General features: G+C 57.2%; 1 protein-coding gene and 1 pseudogene across 1 annotated transcript; one reads left to right on the top strand and one right to left on the bottom strand.

Annotated features, from left to right (window-relative positions):
• Nucleotides 1-2,308: 2,308 nt before the first annotated feature.
• Nucleotides 2,309-5,385, bottom strand: LOC148773642 (uncharacterized; annotated as a pseudogene).
• Nucleotides 5,386-5,853: 468 nt separating this feature from the next.
• ARMC5 (armadillo repeat containing 5) lies at nt 5,854-12,846 on the top strand. Its single transcript, XM_055409929.2, has 6 exons — nt 5,854-6,481; nt 8,578-8,685; nt 8,799-9,585; nt 10,450-10,940; nt 11,530-11,662; nt 11,766-12,846. The coding sequence occupies exons 1-6, from the start codon at nt 6,004-6,006 to the stop codon at nt 12,583-12,585; spliced, it is 2,817 nt and encodes a 938-aa protein (XP_055265904.2). The 5' UTR covers nt 5,854-6,003; the 3' UTR covers nt 12,586-12,846.
• Nucleotides 12,847-13,051: the final 205 nt, after the last annotated feature.

Raw genomic sequence — 13,051 nt, 5'->3', positions numbered from 1 at the left:
GCGTTGACCCCTAGCCCCAAAGACTCCGGAGACCCGGATGCGGAGGGTCTCGGGCAGCCTTACTCAGCGTCCGGCAGGGGGCGCTCCATCCACGGTCTCCCTGCTTGCTTAGCACCTCCCGCTAAACCGCCCCACCTGTCCCCCAACCTTCCCAAAACGGGCTGAAACGGTCAGAGCAATGAACGCACCACGAAGAACCGCGGAGAAACGGCATCCCAGCCCCTAATTAGAATGCGAGAGGAAACGGCTAGGAGCGGTCTTTCCTCAAGCGAGAGATTTTTAGATGTCACCGCACCTGGTGGGCTGCCGTCTATGGGGTCGCACAGAGTCAGACATGCGACTTAGCAGCAGCAGCAGCAGCACCACGTTAAGCCATATCACCTTGGCCAGGGCAACCCACTCCAGTGTTCTTGCCTGGAGAATCCCAGGGACAGGGGAGCCTGGTGGGCTTCTGTCTATGGGGTCTCACAGAGTCGGACACGACTGAAGTGACTTAGCAGCAGCAGTAGCAGCAGCAGGGCTCGCTCTCCTGGGCGTCCCAATCGCGCGCTTGTGTTTCATGTGCTATACAGTCTATTACTGGAATCACTGGTGTCATAAGGTCCGCTCATTAGATGATAGTACTGGAGCATCGATAATTTACTGACTTAGATAATGTCCTTGTTTTTAGAAAATACACATTATTTAGGTATATAGAGCGATGTTAGTATTTTGAACTGGGAGGAAATAGAGAAAGGGGCAGGGTATCCTGAATCCTATGGAAGTGAATCGGCAAATCACCAGGGCAGTGATCAGCCCTTCCTAAAGTTGATCTGCCCCTGTCCCATGTGGGATGCGGGGACTCAGCAAACATGGAGCTCCTGTCCTCCCAGAGTGTGACTAGAGAAGGGAGAGAGGGAGGGGTTGTGGCTTGGGGCTGCGGTGCTGTTCCCCCATCCCCAGTGCACGTCCAAAGCACTTGCCAGCCACTGTTGAGCGTCTAGGTGGGCGGGACTCTAGCTGCCAGCCTATGGCACACCCAATACATAGCACCAGCCTCTGTACGGCCCACCAGGCCCAGACGTGGAACCTGGGTCCCAGGAGTGGATGAGATCAGAGACAGAAGTGGATGGAGTTCGAGCTCATGTCCAGAACTAAGCAGAAGCAGAGCCAGCCCAGGGGAAATGGTATTACTGACTCCCCCTCCCTCTGAGCCCACTGGGTGTATCCACACTTGCCTGCTTCCCAAAATAGCCCTTCCAGGGATGTCTGCCAGGGGCGATTTCCCCCGAAGGCTCACAGGGTCCAATACTCACCTTCTGACCAAGGCACACAGGTTTGCCTTGCCTTGCCGAATCTGTAAGCTCTGTCCCTACTCCCTCGCAGATACGGAAAGGAGTTTCAATATTGGAGGGTGATATCTCAGATGGGGAGACAGAGGATTCAGGGGAGGAGGGAAGAGGAGAAAAAATGATTGGGGGAGGGGGCAGGAAGGGATCATGAAAAAAAACTGCCTCCACTGCATGAAGAGTCTTGGTCACCCATGAAAGTGTAGGGTGGGGATGGTCACCCCCAAACACCTTTCTGTAGCAGTTAAGCAAGTAATACAAATGAAACACATTGATTCAGGGACACAGCACGGAGCAGTGTGGACTGTCCATGTCACAGGCAGCCATTACTCAGTCCTGTCAATAGCTATTGCTGGAAAGAACCAGTGTTGCTGAATTTTATTATCCTCTCCCCTCTCCCCAATTCCCAAACCAGAAATCTAGATTGTGATGTGGAATCTCCAAATTTAAATGTTGTCTCATGGGGATTCCCTGGCAGTCCACTGATTAGGACTTCCTGCTTTCCCTGCTGAGGGCATGGGTTTGATCCCTAGTCAGGGAACTAAGATCCCTCAAGCTGCACAAGTGCGCACACGTGTACACACACACACACACACATTTGGCTCAATAGTTTTAACGTGTTTGCCGTCTCTGCCCTGAACACTGGTCACATGCCTGAGCAGTGACACTTCCTCTCTCCCCGCTCAGGGCACAGTGAATGCTGAATAAACCCCAGTTCCTGTTTCCAAGGTCTGGTCTGCCTCCCTGCTCCAGGCAGAACCTGTTTCTACAACTGAGAGAATGGCGCACAGGGCTACTTACATTAAGGTGAGAAGCAGCTTCAGTTGACAGAAAGGGATTTTTTGCAAACAGATCCCCCTCCCATGCCCACCTCCACCATGAACCTCATGACCATCTGCACCTACAATTTTGCAGAGAATAGAATCCAGCTTTAAGGAAGCTGAGGCCCCAAGGCCACGAGTAAGAGTATAAACAGCAGCTCATCATAACATCCATTTATTGAGTGCTTACTAGGGATGTGCCCGGTTCAGGCCTCCCACTCAAACCCTGGCTTGTGCTCTTTGAAATGCTGTCGACAACGGGGAACATGCCAGAACCCTTCCCTTCATCACAGACCCAGATTGAGGAGACGAGTGGCATCCGTGAGCTGCACCTTCATGAGGCCTCTTAAACTCGCTGCAGGTGATGCCCTTTCTCCAGGGCCAGCACTGGGTTCGAGTCCATCTCCTTCTGGGGCTGAGGCTGTCTCACTCATTTCTGTAACCTTCACGAGGAGGCAAAAAGTGCGCTGGTGTGATGCCTGCAGACTGACACCCCCAGTGACAGGGTGCTCGGCTGGAAGCAGAGCTGGTGGCCGAGTTTTGCCGAGTTACCTCCTTGACCCAGGCGTTTCAAGTCAGTGATCCCATGGGAGCTTACTACCATCCGGGGAGGCAACCATCACCCTCGGTTTTACAGATGAAGCAACTGAAGCTCAGAAGAGGCAGACCTGTCCAAGGTCATGCAGTTAGGAAGAGATACTCTGTGCTAGCTCACATCCCTTCCCTTTGGCCCTTATTCTCTGTGGCACAGCTCTAGATGCAACAAGCTGGTAAGAGGCAAAATTTCGGGACAAGGCACCAGAGGCGTGGGTCTCATAATTCCTTGGGGCAGGCACTAGGCCTCCCTCAACCTCAAAAGGGCTACGTTCTGTGCCCCTCCCAGGAACACAGCTGGCTACAGGGAAGAAAGCAGAGCCTCGCAGCCTAGCCTCTGCTCTGGGCACACATGCACACTGTGCTGTGCTTCGAGAAGCCTCCCTCTGGCTCCCATCGACTGTTTTACCAACAGAAACATATTTGTTTACATAGGCAGCCCTCCCCAGTGGTCAGACTACAGTGCTGAGTCCAGTGCCCAGTGTCTGGGCACACTAAAATGTCACCGTTTTCTCCTCTTTGAGGGATCAGAGGAGGAACCTGGGAAACTTTCGAGGGAAGACGCTAAAGGAGAGGAAGGGGCAGATGACCAACCTCTGGTCTTTTGCCCCCGCCTAGAAATGCCACCAGGCTTCCTGGTCTGTTGCTTTGGTCCTGGGCCCCACCAGCTTCATCGTGTAGACAGTTGTCTTTCAAAGAGATCATACACCCCAGAGCTCACCTAATGGTCCCCAGTTCAACCTCTCTGAACCCTGTGCTAGGACACACTCTTCCTTATGGTCCCCTCTGGAGGCAAGGCCCTCCCCGACCTCCTTCTTCTCCACTGTCTTCCTCACGGGGCTTTGCCTGGCTTCTGGCCCCATTCTCCTGGGCAGAAGGGGCCACAGCTCCTGTGTAATTCACCCCCTCACTCCCTGGACCTGTAAAGGGATCTGATCAGCAGCTGCCAAAGGTGCTTTGCGTCTTAAAGCAACCTGGCCAGTTCAGTCCATCCCCAAACTCTCCCTCCAGCTGGAGTCCCATCTCCAGGGCCTCAGAGAACATGCCCAACCCCACTTTTCCGTCCCAATTCCTCCAGCCTGGGCTTCCCTGATTCAGGCCACAAATCAGCAGCCCCGGAGGAGCAGAAGAGGTCTGCTGAGAAATTCTGGTGCCCTCAATCTCCTGAAGGACTGCACCAAAGTCAGAGCTGAAGTTTGGGCTGCAACTTAAGCCAGGGGTGTCGGCAGGGGCTGCCACCCTGGTGCGTCCGATGGTGCTGGCCCAGGTAGGGAGCTGGGGGCAAAGGCCTTGCCACTCTGCCGGCAGACGGAGGGCTTCTCTCCGCGGTGCGCCACCTGGTGGATGAGCAGGGGAGAGCTCTGGCGGAAGCTCCTGTCACACTGGCTCAAAGCCTCAAGTTTCTGGCCCGCGGGAGTGCCGGTGCGGCAGCAGATTTGAACCGTCTACAAAACTCTTGCTGCAGCTGAGTTTGGTGCACTTATTTCTTGCCTGTGTGCGGGCACTGTATTCCACAGCTTGGAGCTGTAGGAGAAGGTTTTGCCACATTCTGGGCAGGCATGGGGTCGTTCGCCCACGTGGACTTGCTGGTGCTTGGTGAACTGGGTGCGCTCCTTAAAGCCACGGCCACACTCAGGACACTTGAAGGGTCACTCTCCACTGTGGGTGAGTTGGTGCCTTAGGCAGTCGGAACTGTGGGTGAAGTTCTTGCTCCTCCTCCGCGTGCGATCGCTGGTGCTTGAGCAGATAAGAGCTGCACCCAAAGCGGTCACCACACCAGACACAGAAGTAGGGCTTCTCACCGGTGTGGGAGCGCTGGTGCTGCGCCAGGTTGGAGCTGAGGCTGAAGTGCTTGCCGCAGTCCCCTGCAGCTGTCGAGCTTCTCCCCGCGCGCATGCGCTGGTGCTGGATCAGGTTGAAGCTAACACAGGAAGTCTTGCCACATTCGGCACAAGTGTCAGGCTTCTCACCCATGTGCCCCCGCCGGTGTCCGAGCTGCGGCCAATAATAGGCTCCTCGCACTCCAGACACTTATGAGGCCGGAGGCCTGAGTGAGAGCGACGGTGTCGCATGAGGTTAGAGCTCAGGCTGAAGCAACGGTCACACTGGGGACAGGGGGACGGTTTCTCGCCGGTGTGTACCCCGTGCTCCTTAACCAGATCTGAGCCCCGTCGGAAGCTTTTGCTACACTGGGGACAGCAGTAGGGTTTGTCACCGCCGAGGCTGCTTTGGTGATGATGGATCGGGGAGGTAGGCTGCAGTCAATCCACACTGCTGATACTCATAGGCTCCAGGGACCGCAGGAGAGTTGGTCTTGGCAGGAGTTTCTCTCTCCCCAGGGCCAGAGATTGACCTACGTAGGTACCGCAGGCCCAGCATCATTTCCCAGGGGGCCGCCTGCCCCGGCGACACCAAGGGCCGCTTGTGTGAAACAACTCCGCAAACAAAGGCGGATCTTGGGATTTCCTGGGATCCAGACAACCGGTTCCCCCGCTGCTCGGCGCCGTCGGAGTCCTCCCTTGCCGTTTCTGGAGCCCGCGACTCCATAGCCGGAAGAGAGTCCCGTTTCCTAGATACCAACCACTCAACTCACAAGCACAACCAGAGCTGAAGACTCTCGGGACCCAGGAATCCAGCACCGGAAACGGAAATGTCCACTAGCTCGTGCCATTCTAGGAAGTGGCAGCGAACGGTCTCTGTGGGTTTAACCCTCTCGTTCACCTGGCGGAGCAAGTGCTCCCATCTGCAGCCGCTATCAGGAACTTGACACTTTGCTCCTGGCTCGAGGTTTTGAGCCCATCAGCGCAGACTTCAGTGCCCCGGCCACCGCTGGGGGGCGGCAAAGCGTGCTGTCGTTACCAAGGACACGCTGGGGACGGAGTAGACACGTCACCTGGAGTAGCACTGTACTGAGACTTCAAGGTCGGAGGTACTGGTCCACCTGAGGCCCTTTAGAGTTTCCCATCCATCCTAAGCTAGGCGTGTTACACTTGGCGCTGACTACATATCCCAGCATGCACCGCACGCGCCTCTAGGGCTCTCACAACGATTAGATAGATAACCACTACTCTCAACATTTTTTCTGCGACTGTGCAAGTCAGAGCACCAGGATCGAGAACTACAACTTCCGACCTGCAGAACAGCGGCGGCGCTATTTAAAAAGCGTCAGAGAGGCGGTGCCTGGCCACGCCCATCTTTTCCAGTTCCGCTCCCTTGGACGAGCTGCGAGGAGAGGGGAGGAGCCTTAGGCCTGAGCCAAGATGGCGGCTGCGAAGTCAACCCCCACGGACTCGCTCTCGTTCTGCCTCGCGCAGCTCACGGCGGCGGCCGGGGAGGGACTAGGTGGGGGAAAGGACACAGCTACCAACGAGACACCCTTGGGCCGTGCGCTCTTAGCCCTCCGTACGCGCCACGTCAAGGCAGCCGGGGGAATAGAGCGCTTCCGGGCACGCGGCGGGCTCCGCCCCCTTCTCGCGCTGCTACGGCGAGCGGCTGCAGCGGGTCCCGCCCCGTCCCAGGCTGGCGCAGGCTCCGCCCCCTCGTCGGTCGAGTCAGCGGCTTCTTCTGGCCCCGCCCCTTCTCCGGGCTCCGCCCCCTCTCCGGCGTCGCCAGCGACACCCTCGCCAGCAGCGCGCCTGCGCAAGACGCTGGACTTGGCGCTCAGCATCCTGGCCAACTGCTGTACGGATGGGGCGTGCCGGGCTGAAGTGCGCAGACTCGGAGGCATTCTCCCTTTGGGTAAGTGCTCCGCCCTCACTTCCTAGAAGGTTTCCACCCATACCTCTGTCTGGGCCCGGGCGGAGTCTCGAGTTCTTTGTGCTGCCACCTGGAGGAGTGTTTTAGCACGGCGCAGCGCCCTCAGTTTTCTTGTTGTCGAGATCCGTGACGTCACTTCTCTTTGTAGAAATTATATGCTAGCCGTCCTAGATCCGATAATACAGCTAATTACCTGGGTATTGATTAAGGATCACCTCTCTCGCATCTGGGCTTGTGGAGGCCAAAAGGTTATTTGGTGACTGAAATGATTCTTAGTCTTCATTTATGTTCATAGCAGGCACTCTGCCTGCTGTGTCTAGCCTTGTGCAGAGCTCTGAAATCCCATTTGATGAGCTAGACGTCAGGTGTAGTGGTTCAGAAAGTGGGCTCTGCAGTCACCTAGACCCATCAGAGATTAGGACTGTAAAACGGGATAATAATAACTACCTTAAAAAATTGGAATAGGGAGAAAATTAAATACAAAGACAGAGCACAGATACTCAAAGGTATGGACTGGGTAGTCCCACTTATTAAAAACTAGCACAATAAGAACAAATCCTGGGAAATCCTTGGTGGTCTAATGGTTAGGACTTGGTGTTTTCACTGCTGGGACCCAGGTTCCATACCTGGTCAGGGAACTGCAAGCCTCCAGGCACAGCCAAAAAAACAAGAACAAATCCTAAGCCAGTGTTATAACTATAAATGGAATGTAACCTTTAAAATTTGGGAATCACTATACTGTACATCTGTAACTTATACAGTGTACTTCTGTAACTTATACAATGGTGCTTCTCAGGTGGCTCAGTGGTAAAGAATCTGCCAATTCAGGAGATGTGTGTTCAATCCCTAGGCCCAGAAGATCCCCTGGAGGAGGAAATGGCAACCCGCTCCAGTATTCTTAGTCTTCATTTATGTTCATAGCAGGCACTCTGCCTGCTGCCTGCTGGAAAATCCCATGCACAGAGGAGCCTGGCAGGCTGCAGTCCCTGGGGTCACAAGAAGTCAGACATGACTGAGCAACAGAGCACACAACTTATAGAATATTGTGCGTTATCTACATTTCAGTTTTTCAAATAAGAACAAACCCAGAAGATAGCCAGCTTTTCTGTTTACCAGCTAAATTGGCGCCTTCTAGTGGCAACATTGTGAACACAGCGTTCTTCTTCATTGCCTGCCAGCTATAAACTTGGGCCTATTTTTATGAAATCTTTATTTTTGTTTATAAAATAAAACATTATTTTCCATTTTCATAAAATGTATCTGGACCATAATGTATTTGACAAGAGGCTGACATATTAAATCCTCAATAAATAGAAGTTTTGTTGTTAGTGTATAACCCCCATCATTCATTCACTGTTCTGTACTTTAAATATCTCCTGAATCCATCCCACTGCTTTGCCTTCTTCATCACGTGCCCAGAGACTCTGCTGGGCTGTGCTGGTATCTGGGTCAACCCATCTTCTTGCTGTTGCGACAGCTTCTGGGTTGCTCCCTCTGCCTTACTGTTTTCCCCTGTAATCCATTCTCCTCATGACTGCCAGTTTATATCATGTCATGTCCATTCTTAGAACCCTGTATGGCTCCCAGTGCCTTCACAGTCAAGTCCTCATCTCTTGACCTGATAAAGCCCTTCGTGAAGTCCTAGCGTAAACATTAGATCTCACTTCTGGGCCTTTGCAAAGGGTGCTACCAAACCCGAAATGCCCCATGACACTCCCATCCACCATCCACCTAGCAAACACCTACCTATCGAACCTTCCAGATTCTGCAAGTGTTAGGCCTATTCTGGAGGCCCTCCCTGACTCTCTGAGGCCACATTCTTTTTTTTTTTTTTTAAATTGGAGGCTAATTACTTTACAATATTGTAGTGGTTTTTGCCATACATTGACATGAATCAGCCATGGATGTACATACATCCCCCATCCTGAACCCCCCTCCCACCTCCCTCCCCATCTCATCCCTCAGGGTCATCCCAGTGCACCAGCCCTGAGCGCCCTGTCCTGAGGCCACATTCTTGAGGTGATTAAGGAGGGAGACAAGAAGGCATAGAACCCTTAAGAGGCCAAACTCTCTTGCAGTGACTATTCTTCAGTGTGTGAAGACAGACAGCATCCAGAACCGAACCGCCCGTGCTCTGGGGAACTTAGCCATGGAACCTGAGAGCTGTGGGGACATCCACTCTGCTGGTGAGCAGGCTTTGAGGGTGGAGCCAGCTAGAACTTGGGGATGAAAGAAGAGATGGGGGGGACGGGGGTCTGTCCTCACTCACCCTCCATCTCCCCCCTACCCCCACCCCCAGGTGCTGTTCCCCTGCTCGTGGAGAGCCTGACGGCCTGCCAGGACTCCCAGTGCCGCCAGAGTGTAGTCCGCGCCCTCCGCAACCTGGCGGACTCACCGCAGCACCGACTGGCCCTGGCCCAGCAGGGAGCGGTGCGCCCACTGGCTGAACTTCTGGCTGCAGCGCCAGATCCTGCACTGACCTTGGCCTTGGTCCGTGCCCTCCTGGAGCTGAGTCGAGGCTGCTCCCGGGCCTGTGCTGAGCAGCTCAGTCTGGGTGGGGGACTCGGCCCACTGGTCGGCCTGACCTCCCATCCCAAAAGAGCTGTGCGTGAGGCCACCATCTTGATCCTCGCCAACCTGTGCGCCCAGGGCCTGGTGCGGCCTGCCCTGGGCAATGCTGGGGGCGTGGAGGTGCTGTTGGGTGAACTCCGGCGGCGCCGAGGCCTCAACGGGGCAAGCCCAGCCTCCCAGCAGCCCCTGGTGCGGGCCGTGTGTCTGTTGTGCCGGGAGGCTATCAACCGGGCCCGGCTGCGAGATGCTGGGGGCTTGGAGCTGTTGATGGGCTTGCTGCGGGATCCCCGTGCCAGCGCCTGGCACCCTCGTGTGGTGGCTGCCCTCGTGGGCTTCCTGTATGATACAGGGGCCCTGGGCCGGCTTCAGGCTCTGGGATTGGTACCTCTCCTGGCTGGGCAGCTGTGTGGTGAGGCTGGCGATGAGGAAGAAGAAGGAAGAGAAGCTGCTTCCTGGGACTTCCCTGAGGAGAGGACCCCAGAGCGGGCAGAGGCCGGAAGCTTCCGAAGCCTCCAGTGAGTTCAAACCTGATACTGTGGGGTGAGGCCTCTTCACTACCCTCACTCACCCCACCCCCACACATTCTGTCTTCGTAAGACTTTGATTCTGACTCCTAATTCCTTGTTCTCACTGAACATGACCGCCTTCCAGACCCCAAATACATCTCTTCTCTCTTGGAGCCACCTTTATTTGACCTTGGCTCTCTGCAGGTGGCACAGTGGTAGACAACCCACCTGCCAATGCAAGAGATGCCGGAGACCTGGGTTCAATCCCTGGGTCAGGAAGGTCCCCTGGAGGAGGGCATGGCCACCCACTCCAGTATTCTCACCTGGAGAATCCCATGGACAGAGGAACCTGGCAGGCTATGGCCCATAGTGTCGCAAAGAGTCAGACACGACTGAAGGGACTTAGCATACATGCGTGCGTGCACACATGCAGGGCCTCTTTGGTTACTCTTCCCTGTGCCCCGGGCACTCCTCTGAGATGCCTTGATAAGAACTTACCTTCATGGGGACTTGATTTAAAACGTTAGCTCTTTCCTTACCACCACCACCCCCATTCCATGTTTCTGTTCCCTTTTATTTTTCTCCACACAAAACACTTCACACCACGCTGAATAGAAACTCTAGAAGGTCGTGACCTTTTTTGGCTGTTGCTTCGTTGTAGTACCTGAAACGCACTTAGCATGCAGTAGGCAATAGGCAGTCAGGAATTGCTGAATGGTGGGTTGGAGGCGGGTGGGTGTTGGGATTCCCTTTTTCCCCTGTCCCCCTCAGGCTGCCTTCTCTTTTTGCCTCAGTCACCTCTTGGAGGACCTATCTTTTGACCTGCTCCCTCCCCTCGGCTCCGGGTTCCATGTCCTTTGTTCCCCCCTGCAGGTCCTGGCTGATCTCCGAGGGCTATGCCGCAGGCCCGGGAGACATCTCTCCCGACTGGTCCCCGGAGTGCTGTCCGCCGCCTCCAGAACCGGCCGATCTGACCAGCCCCACCTCACTGCGGACGCCCCGCGCCCTGCGCCCGCCGGGCCGCAGCCCCGCCGCTTCTGCCGCCGAGGAGCCGTGGGGCCGCGAGGGGCCGGCGCTGCTGCTGCTGTCGCGCTTCTCCCAGGCTCCCGACCCCAGCGCGGCGCTGGTGACCGGCCCGGCCCTGTGCGGCCTGCTGGCCTACGTAACGGGCGCGCCGGGCCCGCCGAGCCCCCGCGCACTGCGCATCCTGGCGCGGCTCACCTGCAACCCCGCCTGCCTCGAGGCCTTCGTGCGCAGCTACGGGGCGGCGCTGCTGCGCGCCTGGCTGGTGCTCGGCGTCGCCCCCGACGACTGGCCGGCGCTGCGCTCCCGGCCGGCCCGCCGCAGCCAGCACCGGGAGCTGGGTGGGTGCTGCGCCCTTCTCAGCCTTCCGCTCCCACTGCGCTCTCACCGCCATCCCTACGAGCAGCAGCCACCGGGTGGTGCCCGGGAGGGACTCCCTTCTCCATTGTGCCCACACACAGTTCTTCAACCCCTGACTGTGTCCTGGGGCCCGGGGACCCCAGCACCAGGCTTGGCCTGAACAGCTTAGAATCTGCCTCTCCTTCCCAAGTCTCATTTCCCGGTATTCCTGACTTCTGCACCGTCCCTGACTCCACTGAGCACGCTGATGTGAGCTGCGGCTCAGGCACCACGTCCTCCCAGGCTCCTGTCCTCCGAAGTCCCCTGCCAACCCTGCCAGGGACTGCCCAGTCTTCTGTGCCCTGTTTTGGCCCTCGAGGGCCCAGAGTCATTCCCTGCCCATCCCACTTCCTGTTCTGGCCCTGAACCTCCCAGTTCCTATGTGTTGGGTTGCCATCCCTCCAGGGCCTGCGGTCATCTACCTTGCCCTGAGGTCACCCCCTCCTTCCTCGCGGGAATCCAGGGGCCTCTCTTGCCCACCCCAACCCCCACCCCAGCTGCCAGCCTGACTTGCTCTGCCCGCCCCTGCAGGTGAGATGCTGCTGCAGAACCTGACAGTGCAAGCCGAGTCGCCCTTTGGAGTGGGGGCCCTCACCCACCTGCTGCTCTCTGGGAGCCCAGAGGACCGTGTGGCCTGCGCCCTGACCCTGCCCTTCATCTGTCGGTGAGGGAGATGTGGGTACCTCACAGGGGCAGGGGGCGCAAGATTGCTGTTCTCCAGCACTGCCCTTTTCCAGCTTCTGAAAGATTCTCTTTTCACCTCAAAGGAAGCCCTCTCTGTGGCGACGGCTACTTCTGGACCAGGGCGGCCTCCGGCTCCTCCTCTCGGCACTTACCCGGCCCGCTCCGCACCCGCTCTTCCTTTTTTTCGCCGCAGATTCCCTTTCCTGCCTCCAAGGCCTGGTGTCTCCCACGGGGAGCCCAGCCGTCCTACCTGCAATTCCCTTGAACCTAGACCCACCCTCCCCTTGCCTCTATGAACCTCTGCTGGGCCCAGCCCCCATGCCAGCCCCCGACCTCCACTTCCTGCTGGACTCAGGCCTCCGGCTCCCTGCCCAGCGAGCCACCTCAGCCACTGCCTCCCCCTTCTTCCGGGCCCTGCTGGCTGGCAGCTTTGCCGAAGCCCAGATGGACCTAGTGCCCCTCCGAGGCCTGTCACCCAGCGCGGCCTGGCCCATCCTGCATCACCTGCATGGCTGCCGGGGCTGTGGGGCCGCCCTGGGGCCCGTCCCTCCACTGGGCCAGCCCCTGCTGGGCTCCAAAGCTGAGGAGGCTCTGGAGGCTGCTGGCCGTTTCCTCCTGCCAGGGCTGGAGGAGGAGCTGGAAGAAGCCGTGGGCCGCATCCACCTGGGACCCCAGGGTGGCCCAGAGTCAGTGGGGGAGGTGTTCCGCCTGGGCCGGCCACGGCTGGCTGCCCACTGCGCGCGCTGGACCCTGGGGCCGGGGCAGTGCCCCCGGAAGCGGGCCCTGGCTCTGGTGGGGCTTGTGAAAGCAGCCGGCGAGGAGGCCGGGCCTCTGACCGAGGCCTTATTGGCTGTGGTGATGGGGGTGGAATTGGGGGGCAAGGGTCCCAACCTAGACTGTTGATGTATCCTGGGAGGAGACCCAGGGATGAGTTAGCTAGGAGGATGTCTCTCTCAACGGGAGGAGGCTGAGCAGAAGGAGTCACTGTCAAGGGCCCATGAGAGGATGGACCTGGAGCCCTGCGTGATGGTCTGAAGACTCAGGAGTGAGACGCCAAGGCCAGGGTCTGGGCATGGGGCCCTCGAGATGGAGAACAGCCCAGGGCCCCAGGCACCTGGCCTGGCCCAGCTTTATGGAGTTGGAATTAAAAGCTTTGGAGTCGGCTCCCCCTGTTGTGTGGTGTCTCTGCTTCCTTTCCTGTGGGAGTACCTGCACCTCTTAACCCATCCAGCAGGGTTGTGTCCAGGTGTCTGTGTCTGTCTCAGTGGGCTTCCCTGGTGGCTCAAGGGTAAAGAACCTGCCTGCTCATGCAGGAGACATAGGTTCAATCCCAGGGTCTGGAAAATTCCCTGGAGAAGGAAATGAGACC

The sequence above is a fragment of the Moschus berezovskii genome, chromosome 27 (assembly GCF_049115385.1).
Source record: "Moschus berezovskii isolate FMDL1 chromosome 27, NW_MosBer_1.0, whole genome shotgun sequence".
Lineage (NCBI taxonomy): Eukaryota > Metazoa > Chordata > Mammalia > Artiodactyla > Moschidae > Moschus > Moschus berezovskii.
The sequence above is the reverse complement of the archived record's forward strand: the minus strand, read 5'-3'. Positions and strand labels throughout refer to the sequence as shown.

Coding starts and splice junctions, on each gene's coding strand:
- ARMC5 (XM_055409929.2), top strand. CDS start 6,004: ATGGCGGCTGCGAAGTCAACCCCCACGGACTCGCTCTCGTTCTGCCTC. Junction 8,686..8,798: donor TGGGGACATCCACTCTGCTG/GTGAGCAGGCTT, acceptor CCCCACCCCCAG/GTGCTGTTCCCCTGCTCGTG. Junction 9,586..10,449: donor GGAAGCTTCCGAAGCCTCCA/GTGAGTTCAAAC, acceptor TCCCCCCTGCAG/GTCCTGGCTGATCTCCGAGG.